Source organism: Hesperophylax consimilis, chromosome 12 (genome assembly GCF_061612785.1).
Source record: "Hesperophylax consimilis isolate HC1 chromosome 12, BYU_Hcon_1.0, whole genome shotgun sequence".
NCBI classification, from domain to species: Eukaryota; Metazoa; Arthropoda; class Insecta; order Trichoptera; family Limnephilidae; genus Hesperophylax; species Hesperophylax consimilis.
The window spans coordinates 1,103,349-1,120,827 of record NC_142847.1 but is presented as its reverse complement, the minus strand read 5'-3'; the positions used below and the strand labels follow the sequence as shown (position 1 = coordinate 1,120,827).

At 34.1% G+C, this 17,479-nt stretch overlaps 2 protein-coding genes across 3 annotated transcripts in view; both read left to right on the top strand.

The window, feature by feature from the left end:
- LOC149418985 (dopaminechrome tautomerase-like) overlaps positions 1-17,479 on the top strand; it is a 74,139-nt gene that overhangs the window by 53,558 nt on the left and 3,102 nt on the right. For both annotated transcript variants that reach the window (XM_089638018.1, XM_089638019.1), the window contains 2 exons: positions 13,037-13,250; positions 15,023-15,207. In XM_089638018.1, the coding sequence (XP_089494144.1) occupies positions 13,037-13,250; positions 15,023-15,207 (399 nt within the window). The remainder of the gene's footprint in view (positions 1-13,036; positions 13,251-15,022; positions 15,208-17,479) is intronic.
- LOC149418986 (uncharacterized) lies at positions 1,879-6,579 on the top strand. Its single transcript, XM_089637908.1, has 4 exons — positions 1,879-2,059; positions 2,295-2,498; positions 3,435-3,973; positions 6,307-6,579. The coding sequence occupies exons 2-4, from the start codon at positions 2,303-2,305 to the stop codon at positions 6,577-6,579; spliced, it is 1,008 nt and encodes a 335-aa protein (XP_089494034.1). The 5' UTR covers positions 1,879-2,059; positions 2,295-2,302.

The following is a 17,479-nucleotide window of genomic DNA, read 5'->3' as shown; positions in this document are numbered from 1 at the left end:
ACACCATAATTGACATGGTGTAGCATATAATACAAAAACACAATTTATTTCGTCTCATCTTTATGAAGGACTTTACACGCTGGTTTTTTACCATATTGATACCGAGGCAATCAATTACGTGTTTACAAGAAATTACAATACACAACCCATAACCAATTAATAATTAGTTAGGGAACAATTTACACAATTATAATTTACAAACATATTACATACCACTCAACAACTACTGTGTGTGATAATTCAATCTCTGTTATATAAGACTTATTCGAGTCTTTTTAATTTAAAAATCGAGAACTACATAATCCGATTTCTAGAGATTGACTTCCTTAAAAATAACGACACGTATTCACTGCGCAAGAAGGAGAAAAGAAAAAAAATTCCAGAAAAAAAAACAAATAATTGGTATGTAACCAATTAAATACAAAAACATTTGACATAATTTTCTATATAAGAGAATGTCTGAACAAAAACCACATACGGGGTTTCTCATTTGAACTATACAATTTATAACACAAGATATTTGAGTTATATTTACAAAATGGGTTCCTAATCTACCACTGATAACTTTAAGTGATGAAGAACGAAATCATCACTTCAAAAGTACAGGACATTTCTTACGCCGTTTCCTGTCAACGAAAAGAAGATTATATATACAAATATAACCTTAATTTGTACTAAAAATTGGTATATATTCTTAGTACAATAATTCCACGAAATATAAATTAAGTTTATTTTTCGGTCCCGGGCAGGATATTGAATGCTTAAGGCGGTTTTTTCCTTACTATAATAAAAAAAATTCCACTAAAACTTAAGGTTCTTGAATTTAACCCTCAATCAATGTAACGTGTCGTGTTTCGTAACGAAATATATACAAAAATGTATATATTTAAATATAATTTTATATAACTTATGTAGTTACTTCATAACTACAACTTATATCTTCTATAACACAATACTCACTTACTGTGATAAAGGTGTCTGAGTTTCGATTTATTGTTATTATTACTTTAAAACGAGTTATAGTTATGGAAGAGAGAGGTGAAAAGAGAGAGAAAAAAAAAATTATATTGTATTTCTATAAGATGTCTGCTAGCTAGTCAGAATCTCACAGAAACATAATAGAATAAACAGAGTGGCTACTATGTCAGCCAAAATAAATGTACTCAAAGATTCATGACGTCTTTGAGTTATAAACATTGAATGACACATAGCCCCTTGTTTATTCAAATAATATTATTAAAAATGCACGAAATATGTATTATAGTTTACATAATATATCGCATTAAACTGGGTGCGAGAATGAAATATACGTATCAACATGAAAGCGGCGACCTTTGACGAATTCATATTTATTATTATTATGCGTAAATATCGTTCATTGCGACGCGGGAATGGATCCTTTGTCGGTATTTTTAATAGACGTGACTTATTAAGATATCTCTAGTTACTGCTCGTAGCGTGTTTTATATTTTCTACCAACAATTTATTTTCTGTGTAATATTTTTCTGTTGCGAGTTTTTATTCTGTTCAATGATTTTATTTTTTGTAATATAACAACAAATTCAACCCGATTAGTGACACGTATTAAGTGACATTGTTACCTAGTTTTATTATGTCTTTAACCTTTCCTCATCTGTGGTGTGTATTTACTACACATTGCTTATAATATCTTTAATAACTCTATAAATATAATAAATTCTGGGTTCAGATTTTAGGTATTCCTCCGTTATACATTTATGCACTGAATTAAAAAATAATATTTAACATAGTTTTCAAATTCAATTAAAAATCAGAGATTTTTGTAAGAAATCGGGAACAAATACACCAATACAATCAACCGTGTGCCATTGCTACGTGAAGAGTGTGCGGGGAAATGACACGCTATTGATGTCCCGCTTTACTTCGCTATACGGGCACATGAGAAATCCACTTGTCCCCAGTTCTATTTAGACCATCGATACCTACGGCCGCATTGTGTAGCTTCGTCTCGTGACCAACTTGTGCAGGGGTACTAAAGTGAATCATTATTTCCGTTCGATAATTAAATTAATAATTTTTGGTAAGTACTTTTTCATTTATTCCGAATACTGTGTTATACTATTACCTTATATTATAGTATTGAAAAGTGTGTATTACGTAACTATTTATCCGTGCGCTTTCGTCATTTAATCATTGATCTAAGATTTATTTTTGAATATTTATTTCAAATGTTACATTTTTTTTCTTTTTCGTTATAATATTCAGCTAAGCAATACTGCGTTTTACATTATTTACAAAAACACTTACATTTTCAGGAAGAATAATGACTGACAGAAATTTAACAGAAGAAGAGATAGCGCAAGAACTTGATTATGATAGTGATATTGAGTTTGAAATGAACAATGACATATCAGATACTGAAGATTTGGTTGAACATTTAGAAGAATCGGACTCGGAATCGACTAGTGAAAATGAAGACGAGGGAGAAATACTAGTTTCAAAACATGGATTCGAATGGAGTGTATTACCACCATCATCATCGAGACGTCGGCAATGCAATATTGTCAATGAAACTTCCGGCCTGAAAAATGGTAGTTTATTAGCTAACACAATAAGAGAAATGTTTGCTTTATTTATAAGCGCAGATATGGTGACAGAAATATGCCAAGAAACGAATCGTCAATTGAGGCGTTTACCCGGGAATATGATTGAGCAATTATCCGAAGATGAATTATATGCATTCATCGGTATAATGCTTGCTTCCGGCAGAAATCGCACCCGAAAACTAAGTTTGAATGAGTTGTGGACAAGTGAAAGTCCATTTTGTCAGCCGTTTTTCACGGCAGCTATGTCTCGAGACAGGTTCATAAATATTTATAGTCAGATCCGTTTTGATAATAGAGATACAAGACGAGAGAGATTTGAAGCTTCTTCAGACAAGCTAGAGCCAATTAAGTCGATTTTCAGTAAATTGGTAGATGCGTGTAAATCAAATTACTCTCCATCGCTTGACATAACCGTGGATGAGCGTTTGGCGGCGTTTAGAGGTAAATGTCCTTTTCGGGTATATATGAAGTCAAAGCCAGCTAGGTATGGCATCAAAATATGGATCGCTGCAGATGCTAAAACCGCATATATATGTAACATGCAAATATACAGCGGTATGATAAATAATAAAAGAGAAATAAATCAAGGCAATCGTGTCGTTATGGAATTGGTGGAACCTCAATATGGCACCAATAGAGGCATAACCACAGATAATTTTTTTACGTCAGTACCACTGGCGGACAATCTTTTGTCTAAAAATCTGACCATAACTGGCACTCTTCGCAAAAATAAGAGGGAAATCCCTAAAGAGTTTTTGCCATCAAAAGAAAGGCCATTGTATAGTAGCCAGTTTGGTTTTACATCAAATAAAACACTTGTGTCATATGTGCCTCAGCAAAATAAAGCAGTTTTGCTGCTATCAACTCAATTCCTTGGAAATGAAATAAGCCAAACCGATACAAAAAAACCAGAGATTATTTTACATTACAATAAAACCAAAGGTGCCGTTGACACAGGGGACAAAATGACCTCCGAGTATTCGTGTGTAAGGTCGACAAGAAGATGGCCGTTTCGTTTATTCATGGAAATGTTAGACATTGCTGCACTGAACACATATTTATTATGGATTCAAAAGTATCCGGAGTGGAAAAAAAATAATAGAAGTAAAAGGAAATTATTCATAAGACAGCTAGGTTTAGAGTTGGCTAAGCCCAATGTAATGAAAAGAAAAAACAGCACGGTCAAATTTCACAAACAACAACAAGATGCTTTCGAGACAGTTTTGTCATATTATCAAGAAACACCACCCGCAACTGCTGTTACGAATGATATTACGAGTGATTCAAGAAATGTACTAGTGTCCCGAGCACCGTCGAAAACTTGCAGATTTTGCCCATACAACACAAAAAAAAGAAGCACCATAGTTTGTCATATTTGTCAAAAATCTGTATGCAAAAGCCACAGAAAAGAAAAAATATATATTTCCTGCCACAATTGCGATGCAATTTAGATTAACAATTTTATATATTTGGTTTTAAATTTTTATTATTTTTAATTTCGCTGTATTGTTTTGTTCTTACATAATTTTGCTGTTATATTTAAATATAATGCATGTGGAATTTTTAATGTTTAGTTTCTCAATATAATATTTCTTTTTACACATTTGTTTATTTCATTTAAAAAAAAAATAAGTTTGAAACCCCTGCAAGACTGGCAGCGTAAACACGCGAAGCTGTGTGCGTATAGTCCAGCGCCCATCAGCGGAATCAGCCGCCATTCGGTCACGGACCGTCGTTAGATAAGCATTCCTCGCACGTTTTTTTAGCATCTGCCGATGGTTTTTTCATGTTTTCAGCTATTAAATTACAATTATTATCACTTTTGACATAAAATATAATAAAAATAAGCGATTGGCTATGAATATTCATATTTTTCCGATTTAAAATCGCTTATTTTAAGATGTGTATTGACTACACAGCACCGTAACGCGTGTATTTTTTTAGGACAGTAAGGGAAAGGTTAATGTGAAACCTTCCTACAGTTTTTGTTTGTAATGGTATAATTTAGATTTAATTCTGGAATCACCTTCGAGAATTTTAGAGCCCGAGGCAGTATCGGTCTCAACATAACTTGAGGCGGAATTGAATTTAATCTTGTCCATCTCGTCACATAACGACTGCAATTCCGTAACATTAGAGATTTCACGACCGATTTTTAATTGCGCATATACCGGCAGGAGACCTTTTGTGATTAATGATAGAAGTTCCGATTCCGGAAGAGGTATATTTAGTTTAGAATTTATCGCTAATGCCTCCAGAATGTAGTCTGACGCCCTCTCATGAACTTTCTGACTTAAATTAAATAACTTCGACTTCTCAGTTATTTGGAATGACGGGTTTTCAAATCTTTTTAAAAAAGCTATCTTAATTTCTTCCCATTTCAGGTTAGTCTTAAAAATTTTCCTGTAAAATAATAAAGCGGAACCGGTCAGCAAGTCAATGAACCCTCTAGCTAGGTCTTCCCAATCCACGCCTCTGGCATATTGTAACTCAGTAACTCTATCCAAAAAAACACGAACGTCCGTATTGCCATCAAAAGAAATTTTCCAGTTCGTTAAATTACTGATTTTCTTCTCGACGTATCTTAAATTGGTTCTATCAACGTTATGGTGCACCACAATCGGGTTTATCACATCGTGGGAACCGGAACTGCTTGTTTTAGGTGTCGTACTAACTTCTGGCGAACTTAAGGAAATAATTGGAGTTTCTGTGTTCAAATTAAGAGATGCATTATATGCCACACATTGTTCTCTTAGAGATGACACGGCCCTTTTTGGAACAATCCCTCTTTCTATTAACCATTTTTTTATTGATGACGCCGTCGCTTTTTCAAAATTTAAAATTCTACCAATATTGTGAGGATCCATGGTTTAATAATGGGAACGACCGGTAAAGTCTATGGATCTTAATTTAAAAACAACCAATACGATATTTATTAAAGAATGTGAAATAAACAATAACTGTATTTAATTCTATCGCAAATTGACACTTGGAAGTTCTTTATAGTATTTGAATTATTTCAACTTATTATAATGAAACAGATAAGCAAAGCTTAACCTGACAAAAAGAATCATTTCTATATGAAACAATTAAATTGCATTTCAAAATTGAAATAACACCTCTATCTCTTGGAAACAACCACATTTAATGTTTATTACGCCGTAATTTCTCGTATTTGTTTATTGCGTATTTAGAAATTGGAACTGCGCATTACGTACATGCGTAACCCGGCGGACAAAGCGCGTATTACTACGTATGTGTACCGGTCGACGGAACAAACACTCCCGAATCAGAAATGAATTATAACACACAGCTGTGGATAAAAACATTAATAGACAAGAATATTACAGTAACACATTACAAGAAAAGACACATTCCATCGGGTAATTGACTATCCAGTTGTGGCGCCAGTGTTACATTAGAGCTTATTAACGTAACTTATAGTTATAAGTTGTTACATTAGCATTCAAGCCAAGTAATATGCTATGGGTGAGTACACAAGCTGAGCTTGTACTCCAATCTCCAGGGTGTGGATTATATATAGTCAATTTCCCCAAATGAAACAAGTCTCTTGGTATGAGTGTTTATTTTACAGGTATTACAGGTTATCAAACAGTTCTACAAAAGGTACATAGCTGTTTAAGGCCTAACGTGATACTTAGGCAATCTATTGACTCTAAGGGCTCTGATTGGCAAAGGTATAATAATAGCTCACGTGTAGATTACGGCGGATGCGGTGAGACGGTCGGCAGGGGCCATAGGCAGGGGCCTAGGCAGGGTGCAGGACGGAAGCCGAAGGGCTGCCACCGGGGCACGCCACGCTGGACGACAAAGGGGACGCCAAGGGGGTCTTCACGACCCGGCTGTGGTGGGCAGCGGTGTCTGGGCCGTAGACTGCATGGGGCGGATCCGACGTGGACCGAGACATGATTCAGTTATACAACGTAACGGGCTGGTGGCCATCGGCAGATGGAGACAGGACACAGCTCTATAACAAGTGGGCTGTGGTTTCGGGGGTCCTTTTGAAGCTGAGAACTTGTCCTCGAGCAGCGGCCCGCGAGATGAAACAACTCCGCCGATCCATATTTACGGCGTCACTTATTTGGGCGGCAAAAGGTAACTTCAACTAACACAGCATGTGCGTACTACGCGTCTCCCAGGGAACTGAAGCGTGGGTAGCTGGCCGCGAGTACTTGACCTGTTTCGGGCGCAAGTGGGAGGGGTATTCTACGATATCCGATTGGTTGCTAGCTCGCGAGACTCGTGCCATGGAGAGACATCGCGGATGTACTTGTATGTATTGGTGTTCACCCGATTGTAGACACGCCGAGATGCGTATATATTAGTGTGTTTACACGCTCTAGGTGCATGTTTGATTTCCGGCCACGCGTGATTGACATACATAACTATACAGTAAGCTCTTGCTAGCTTTGTGCAAACATAACAGTAAATACAAAATACAAAATCGAGGAAATCAACTCAGACTACGTTTTTTAATAATTTTTCGGAATCTGTCCTACCTAAGTCTTATAACCATTTAGTAATTTTAGTACCGAAGGCTGATAATTCACATAGTTTAAATTGAGAGGGGATTTTGTTGTATATTTTTGGTCCCAGGTATGAGAAAACTTTTTGATAAGCCGCAGTATTGCTAGTTGGAATAGAAAGGTCGTTTCTGCTCTTACTTCTGGTGTGATGATTATGATCGACTGTTATCGTTTTGTTTTTATTTTTGTGGACGCAGATTGTTATTTTTTTTATGTAACACTGTCGAACATCAAGCACATTAAACTCCTTGAAGAGAGCGTCGCTCGAGTATCTGAAGGGTTTCTTCATAATGACGCGTAGAATGGATTTCTGTGCCTTCAGTAGCGGGTATAATATTGTTAATCCTGTTCCACCCCATCCAATGCAACCGTAGGTTATGACGGAGTTACAGAGCCCGTAGTATATTTTTTTAATGTCTTGAGTTTTTATAATTTCCCGCAATGCTATAAATATATAAATAAGCTTGCGCACTTTATTAGCTGTGTTTTCAATTTGTTGTTTCCATTTAAGATGGTTATCCACTATTATACCTAAATATTTAATAGATTTAACACATTCAAGGGTTTCGCATTTACAAGTATGGTTATTATTTCCAAGGCTACACTTAATATTATGTATTGTGAGGTGATGAGGTGTTTTGGGTTGACCTGCAAGGGTAGCGCTAAATGTGAGATATTTTGTTTTTTGTATGTTTAGTGTAAGCAAATTACTGTCTAGCCACTGTTTTACTCTGTTTATACCTGTGTTCGCAAGGTGGTGTGTTTCTATCCAATCATCTCCTTCAAACAAAATAACTGTATCGTCAGCGAACGTGATAATTTTGCCACCAATGTGTTGGTTACAAAGTTCGTTTATGTATATAATAAAGAGAAGGGGCCCAAGTGTACTTCCTTGTGGTACCCCAAAAGTGTATTTTAGTGAAGTGCTAATAGCCTCGTTAATTCTGGTTTGTTGAAATCTATTAGATATATAACTTTCTATCCATTGAAAAGCTTTTCCCTTTATTCCTATATTTCTAAGTCTCTGTAAAAGAATTTTATGAGATATAGTGTCAAATGCCTTGGCCAGGTCCAGGAAAAGGGCAATAGTTTTCTTGCCATGGTTCATATTCCCTGCAATAGTTTCAGTGAGACATGCGATGGCATCATCCGTTCCCTTACCCGACCGAAAGCCGTATTGGTTAGGACTTAGAATGTTATGTTTCTCCACATATTCGTTTAACCTAGTTTTGAAAAGCTTTTCAATGACTTTGGATATCGCGCTTAATAGTGATATTGGCCTATAGTTTTCTACAAGAGATTTAGGTCCACTTTTGTGAATTGGGACAATTATTGATTTTTTGAAGTGATCAGGAAATATTCCTGATGCAAAACTTAAGTTGTAAATATATGATAGCGGAGCAGAAATCTGATTTTTAATTTTTTTTAGTATTTGTGTATTTAGACTATCTGGACCCTTTGCATGTGTAGTATTAAGGCCGTTGATTATTTTAAGACCTCTTCTACAGTAGTTAATTTGGTGTTTTTTTAAATTGAATACAGACTAGATAATAATAAAGAATTACATAAAATATAACTAGCAAGTTAGGTAGGTACTCGTGAAAAATCACAGGATGTAATACGTATTACGTATTTGCCAAAATGAAAACTGAGAAATTTTGTTTTCAGAGCATCAAAAAAATTACGTATTTCAAATGTGGAATAAAAATTATTGACTTTTTACATACATTAGAGGTTATATAATTTATCGCTCGTCAGGATTTAAACCTTCATTAGTTTATATCCTTTAACGTACGTGTGTGATATTTCCATAATTGGAACGAAAAACAAATTGGTAAGAAAAGTGTAAAAAAAACTTTTCCATTCCCGTCATGCAATAAATTACGTATATCTATTTTTTTACATTTACACCACACAGGAGGCTCCGACGAAAATATTTCTCTTAGGGCCTATGTCATTTTTAGGGATGCTGTGTGGAGGGTTGACCAACTCCACCCGGTCTCTCGACCTGCCGAGAGACCAGTTGGAGTTTGTTATATCGCTCATTGGCACAAATCATAATTAGAATGGAAATTAAAACCATTTCTTACAATTTCGTATATTTTTCTGTTCGTGCTCTTCCGAGATTGCATTTTGTGTTGACCAATGTTAAATATATGTACTTACCTAATGATTTATTTGTAATATGCACACGCTTATATGTTATACTCGATTACCAAAGACAAAGAAAGGAGGAAGTGAAATGAATAAGTAGTACTTTTATGTGTTAATAACGAGGAAATTGGTTACTTGGATTCCACAAGGAGAACGTTAAGAGAGAGGCAGCAAAACCTAAGAAAGTAACTAAATGTATTCACGTTTACCTACGTATTGATTACCCATACTTTACAGCGGCGGTTTTCTCCAAAGTGCAATTGTGAAGTAGACTTAAAAATAAAATATAAGAAAATAAGACAAACTTGTATTAAAATACATTTAATCACATCTTATTCCGTTATGAATAATCCACCCGTCCATGTTAAAATGCTGCCCGAAAACGAGTCCAAAACGTACCCATACGTGCGTTATTAATTCTGTTCCAAGAAACAATTCATAGTATCAAAAATAACAACAAAAGTCAAGTCATTCTATCTCCGCAGATCATGAAAACAAATATGTATCTATAATTGTATATGCAATATTTGTATACACGTTAAAAGAAATACCTGTACATTTATACGCAAACCCACATACCGTGGCAAAGAATCGTTAGATATAAAACCTAATTTTAGTATCGTACAACAATTGAAATCAAATTAAATTTTATTGTAAAGCATTTTTTTAAATTGGTAAATTCCTGTATTGTAAACAAACAAAGAATCTGTACAAATGTGAGATTCCTTACGATCTTACTTCTAACTGGACACTCAGTTTTAAATACTTAGTTATGTAAGATTTATCTATCTAAAATAAAAACGTTAAATAAGAAAATAAAATAAAAGGAAAATATAAACAGGTTGTAAAGAGACGCACTTGACGCATTTTAACCAGTGATTCCTGACCTTATTTAGAGTAAAAAATGGAAATTCAATTTTGGGTCTCCGGTGACATTTTTGAAACATATCTCTTTAAACAAAAAAACCGTAGAAAATCAGTAGGAATTAGATAGCCAGGGTCGAAGTGAGGAGTTGGGCGGTCGGTCACTCGGTTAAAAAAATTATTTATGAAATACGTTTTTTTAATAATTAAATTAAATTTTAATTCCTGGTTAAAGTACCTACGTCCATTATCACCCTGTATATAAAACATACACATGTCGTGCAGACCTTAGGGATCTGTTGTGACTGAAAATTGTGATTATCGTATTTAAAATAACTTTTTATAACCTACGACATTACAAACATATTTTACTGTCAATTAAGTTGTTAATTACTCTGTGTAACACCACCAGGTCTGACATAAGTCTCCTGTTGGACAGCGTTATTAGAAGCAATTGATTAATCAAATAGACATAAATAATATATTCAATTTTTGAGCTTGAAATTTGTATAATTAATGGGCATCTGTAATCAAATCATGCATAAAGATATCGACACCCAGCTAGCTAGTAATATTATTAATGGATTAGTTATTAAAAGCCGGTTTACTTTAATGACTGGATGAGAAACTATTTTACATACGAAAGCCAGTAAACGCGATCGAAGCTTTTTTTTCTCTATTTAATATTAAATTTACAATTACATGTTACTTTTTTTAGAGCAAATGCTCGTGTTAAAAAGGCGGAGAAACGCGTGTAAATAATAATTTTACATATTTTTTCAGAGAGTGTAAAGATCATGAAAAGAATTATTATTTTTTTTACTTACATATATACATATACATATATTATATATAATAAAATTATATCAAATAGAAAAGAGAAAAGGATGTAAAAGAAGGAAAGAGATAAGAATAAGAAATAAGAGAAAAGGATTTCAATATAATAATAATTGAGAGATTATATTGTATTTTTAAGTATAAATGATTTTAATATACTATTGATATAGTGTTTTTATTGAGCTATTGAATTTTTTATAATTCGTTTCCAATCATTGGTTAAACCATTTGACAACAAAATATTTATAAAATTGTTGGGCTGTGGTGGTGTTACAGCGCGGAATAGTTATAGAGCCAAGAATACTTTGTCTATTGCTGTTCGAAAAAGTTATTAAGTTGTCATTGTTAAAACAATCTTTATGTATTTGAAAAAAAGTGATTTTTTTATAAATAATATGAAGTGAAGGGACTTTAAATTCTTGAAATAATCTAATTGTGGGGTAATCATACAGTTTTTTCAAAATTATTTGTATTAATATTTTATTAATAAGCTTTTAATGCCTTGTAGTCCAGTGCAGAGATTGTAAAGTTACCGTGGATAACAAGGGCTAAAACGATCGTAAACCTCAACTAAACAAGGAAACTAAGCTCACGATTATACACGGTTTTCAGAAACTAAGCTCACGAATATACACGGTTTCCAGAAACTATTGGTACAAACAGGAAGCTACCGTACCTTATCTACATCATACACGGAGATTCTTACTGATAGAAAATATCTAATGTATTCAAAACATGGTCAAATTATTTAACAAATGAATTCACAGATTTCCTAGCAAAATTTCAGTAAAACAAAAAAATGTGTTATGAGGATGTCAAAACACGTGTTCATAAATTTTTTAACATTATAGCTTTTGGTCATTATATTTATCAGGAAAAGTGCAGCTACACGAACACGTGTTCAGTTATATTCAGAATGGACTAATATTTTATCAGGAAATGGCTTGCCATCATGTTTTTAACAGGAATTTAAAGATCAGCCATACCCTACCCAAAATAAAAAAAATTTTCGGCAACTAAAAACGGGTTAATTTTTTTTAAAGCGGTGTCAAAAACATTTGTTTTCAGAAACTTTTTTTTAAATTTCAGATGAGGAATTGTGCAATAAGTCCAAAGAAACGTCACTAGGTATCACAATTATTTTTTTTTACTTTCTTCTCGTTACCTGATTTTGTACAAAAAACAGGTAGGATAGTTTTGTTTTTATTTTTTTTTTTTTATTTATTCACATTTAAACCCGCTAAACTGCTTATGTAGTTTGTCAGCAGGGACATAGAGACAACATTTATACACTCATAAGATACAATTTGAACGGTACATAATTACATAAATTGGTTACATTGCAGAAAAGTTTAAATAGCAACATAAAAGCCTTATATAATAAGCAAGTAAAAATTAATGTATGAACAAATTAGTATTATCAACAAGTACATCAATAGTTTCATAAATAGAGGTAGGTAGTCAGGTATTACAAAATAATTGTTTTTCCATTTTCTAAGAATATGAATTCCATTTCAGGGGCATCAGTATAGATCATTATTATCCAATAACCATTTCCTTAGATTATATTTAACATTAGCAGTATACATGTTATTATTTTTAATTGTCATTGGTAATAGGTTAAAAATTTTGGGTACTATATAGTTTAAAGTTCTTTCACCATATTTATTAGTACATTTTGGAACTACCAGTCCTTCATTTTGAGTGAATCTTGTGTTATGTTTATGGCAAACTCTTTCCCTATACAATGAATCAGACAATATAACATTTTGACTTACAATATTATAAAACAATAATCCTCTGACAGGTAAAACATTCAGGGACTTGTATATTAATTTAATGTTACTTCTGTGTTGATTGTCATATTTATGGATTAACAATGTTATAAAGTTAAAATGCGAATAAGAAAGTTCAAGTCAATCTCAGTTAATAAAAATAACCAAGAATATAATAAATAATTATATACGATGAACAAACCAGTGACCTACTAAAAAAACTTTACACAATTTGTCACCAGATCAAATTTGAACACTGCAAATATATTTCCAGGCAACCCCCTTCTGCACGTGTTCCCTCTGCTGGCCTCGGGGCTGATAACCGGCTACGGGGGGCAGGCCCCGCTGAGGGGCGACCAGAGCCCCGAGGGGCCCGACCCGGACAGGGACCTGGGGGGAGCTCCGCCCCTGAGGACCCTGTACCACTGGAAACTGATGGACTTTGAATTCTCTACGAGTCGGGACCGGGCCGAAATGATGAAGTCTGGGTAAGCATTTCGGTTATGTTTATGTTCGAGGCCGTATAAAGCTGCTTATTATTTTCGGTCGTATGTCTATCTCATCTTTTGGGATGCTGTGTGGAAGGTTGTTTTAAGCAAAAAAAGGAAATGAAGTTCAGTGAAGGTAAAAATTATGAGGGTTGGGTAGGAATCTAGGGATTAGTGTGTTCAGGAGTGATAGACATATGAATAAAGTCTCCCCAAATTAGCCTCTCCCGATCTGACACGTCACGCAGGCGTATGCTCGCATACCACCTCACCCGACGAACCCGGGCAAACCTGCGAAATCACCAACCTTATTAAACCACTACGTTTGGTGATGGTGACACAAACAAAATATAATAAGAGCATGCTGAGAACACAACTTTTGGATTTTTTTGTGTATAACAGACTGTGTCCATTTACAACACACGTGTTAGATAAACTACATATTTAAAAAAAGGTAACGTAAAATACATATAATAATGGGTAATGTGTGGCATTTACATGCCCCTTGAATATTTCAAGACTACAGTACGTCTGTTCTGCTACGTGGGATACATATCAGATCATGGCGCCGTCCCTGTCTGTTGTTGATTGGTACGAATAACTTATAGCATTCCAGGAGGTATCGGCAATCTATTAAGTTATTTATAATTTTGTACCCCGTTACTACAAGGGCCCCATTCCTCCTCGACTGGAGACTTTGTTCCATGTATTCTCGTATACAGGTGTATCTAAGGATCTTTTTTTAAATCTTTTCTAATTTATGAATACAGCTGAGGCATATACAATTTCAGACCTTAAAATGCAATTATACATAGCCATCATTGCTTCGGGAGCAGAAAACTGTTTGCAAACAACTTATTACAAGCCCTAGAAGCTTGTAGCATGATGGAATAACTTTTCGTACAATATATGGTCTGAAAACATAATTTTGGGATTAAAGACTTACCATTAAGTCCTTTATGGATCTACTGGTGACAATATATATTTTTTAAATATAATTACCTAATTTGATCTCGTTACTCTAAATTGTGTATGATGTCGTGACACATTTTTTATGTTTAAAAATTATTTATTTTCATCAGCCCATTTTAAATTTGAAACAATCTGGCCCGTCACTAATTCTCTTAAGTAATTTGAGATCATCAGCAAAAAGCAGGCAAGTGGCACATTTGATGCATTCTTGAATGTCATTAATTAAAATTATAAATAGAAGAGACCCTAGGTTTGACCCCTGTGGTACTCCAGAGAATGCAGAGAATTCCCTAGATCCATATCTGTCGATGCGTACATACTGTTTCCTATTCCTCAGAGAAGTGGCAAACAAAATCGAGGAGGCTGGTCGAAACCTATTCTGTGTAGTTTTTTTATAACAGTACGTCGTGATCAACTCTTTACAAAGTCGGTGTAGATCATGTTGGTTTAATGATGCGCATCTAATCCTTTTGCCACTCTCTGTGAGAGTTCGAGAAGATTAGAGACGGTGGACTTTTTGGTAAAGATCCACGTTGATTTCACCAAAGAAAAAAAATAAGAGAAGAGAGGACTAACTTATTTTAAAATTTAAAACAACTCAATTGTTATTAAACTTATTGTAGAATGCTGCCTGCTCATTAAATAATTCTCTCCGTGTGTAATTTTGACTACATCTAATTGCTTCCGTGTATAATTAATTCTGTCAATTCGAGAAATTCCGTCATGTAATAATATTAGTCATATAATAGGTATTAGAGAGATTGTCATAAAGTAATGTTAATTTGTTAATTGATTTGCAGGCAGTTTATCCCCGAGAACACTCTGCCCCTGGGACTGGAGGTGTACAAGGAGCGCGTGTTTGTCACCTTCCCGCGCTGGAAGGTGGGGGTGCCCTGCACCCTGGCTACGGCCCCGCGAGCCCCCCTCAGCCACGTGCAGGAGCCCCGTCTGACACCCTTCCCCGACTGGTCCTGGCACGACCAGAGTAAGAAACAATCTAATGCTTTTCATCCTTTTAATGACAAAACAGAACACAAAATTTTCAAGAAACCGAAACAATAGGTTATAAGCTTTGAAAAGAAGAAAAGGATTACTGAAAGGGAGATGTGTAAATACGATTGATAGAGGGAGCGCGCTAATATAAAATATAATGCACGGAGAAAAATACGAATATATTATCACGATGTCGGAACACGTGTTCATAAAATTCTTGATATTTTCTCATTAGTCATTATATATTATCAATGCAATTGCAGGTGCATAAACATGTATTCCAATGTATTAGGAATGTTTAACACGAAACCGGATTGTGAATAATTTGAAGAGATTTTCAAAAAATCAGCAATACTCATTTCTTCTCTGCGTAAGCAACTGTTGTGAAAATATTTAATTAACACGACTTATATTAATTTAATTGTTGATTATTAATTTAACACGACTTATGTGAAATAGAGCAAAAATTTCTCGATATTTTGTAAGTAGTATTTACAAAAACAAACTGAAATTTTTCATACCTATAACATATTAATTAACCGAACCACGTGTGTTTTTTTTTATAATTTTCGTAGCGTACTTTGCGATATTTTTCTATCGAGGGAATTTCTAATAATTATTTTTTTTAACTTGGCATTTGAATATTACTATACAAAAAGTTATATATATCACACATCATACAAAATGTTATACATTACACTATACAAAATGTTATATATCACTCGTCACACAAAAAGTTATATATCACACATCATACAAATTGTTATTTATCACACATCATACAAAAAAATAGGAGAGGAGTAAATAAAATCATGAAAATAAATCGTCACAATGTTGCATAACCACAATTTGATAATGGCTTTGAACGCCGAAACAGCTGTCACAATAATTAAAACTAAAATACTTGCAGAACCTAATAATATCATTAATTTGATTTACTATAAAAATATCACCTCCAGTCTTTCATAAAGTCTGATATCCACTGTCACCAGAAACCATAATAACCTTTTCCTGTTCAAGTTGTATTTAGTGTAGGGGCAGTCGGCATTTTACGTATAGTTCAATAATAATTGCTCCAGTATTTGCGGACAAAACGTATTTCCCAATTTACGACAGAGTGTTACGCTAATTTGTCTTTTGCACAGGTTGAGAAAAATCACCGTAGGCTGTTAACGCTAAAGAAAGCCCCGCGAACCTAACTTCCTCCAAGCAAGCCTAGTTATCTATGATTTGCTAAATAGCATTGCCATCTATGTACGAGTCAACAAACCTGTTATCTTGGATAACGTTGGTGGACATAAAATTTCAGTAACGTTAGCCGAGAAATAAACCATTCTGACACCATGGACCTTAGGTTCATGGCTGACTCACCTGTCTACAAAAAAATTATAAAGCTAGGATCCAAGTGCTTAAAAGAACATACATTGAAAATAGATTTATGAAACATGAATATTATTAACAGTTATAATACACTATGGAAAGAAAGGGAAAAAATTAGATTTTATTGCAGTGATCTCATTAAAATATGCACGGCTAAAATGTTTCATCAGTACATATTTATATTTCGATAAAGGCATTAATTTGTAATAAAACATAAGTTAACATAGCATACGAGTTATCAGTGGTGTGTAATCTATTTATAACAGAAATATAGCCTGAAACCGTAGTATGATTGGTACAATAATACACACTAGGGAACCAGATCTGATGGTGGGAACATGAAAGGAATATTTTGATTGTAATATAATTTTGTTATCAAAACGTTTTATTTTGTAATCTCATTTCAATGGGCATCAATTGGAATATTATTAAAATAATACGGTGGCATGTCCTTCGGTGCACGACTATTAATATTTATGCGTGCTTGATTTTCCATTGTAGTTAAAGGTAACGCAACAAGAGTCGAGTAGAATAAGGTATTCACACAGATGCATTGCTTGGATGCAACATATTTCTAACTTTCTTTCTACTTCAGAAAAAAAAAATGGATAAAAAAATGAAAATAATTTTCAAACAATTCGAACTTTCGTATTTGACTGACGTATATAGGTACCTGTACTTGTTGTCCGGGTTGTAACTTTCTAGATAATAACAGTTGTTAGAAGCGAAACAAAAGGAACTTCCAAGTGCATGTTTGTGTTGTTTGGATGAACTCTATTTGCGCAACCTTATACGTTTATCTCATAATTATTTGTTTATTATTATTAATTTTAGCATCGTGTAAGTGTTTATTTGTTGAATTAATGATAAATATATAGTTGAAA

What these genes read in the sequence shown, in the direction of transcription:
- LOC149418986 (XM_089637908.1), top strand. Translation starts at nt 2,303, where the DNA reads ATGACTGACAGAAATTTAACAGAAGAAGAGATAGCGCAAGAACTTGAT. An exon ending in AAAACATGGATTCGAATGGA is followed by an intron (nt 2,499 to 3,434) that starts GTGTATTACCAC and finishes AAAATAAAGCAG; the next exon opens with TTTTGCTGCTATCAACTCAA. An exon ending in GTCATATTTGTCAAAAATCT is followed by an intron (nt 3,974 to 6,306) that starts GTATGCAAAAGC and finishes GCTCACGTGTAG; the next exon opens with ATTACGGCGGATGCGGTGAG.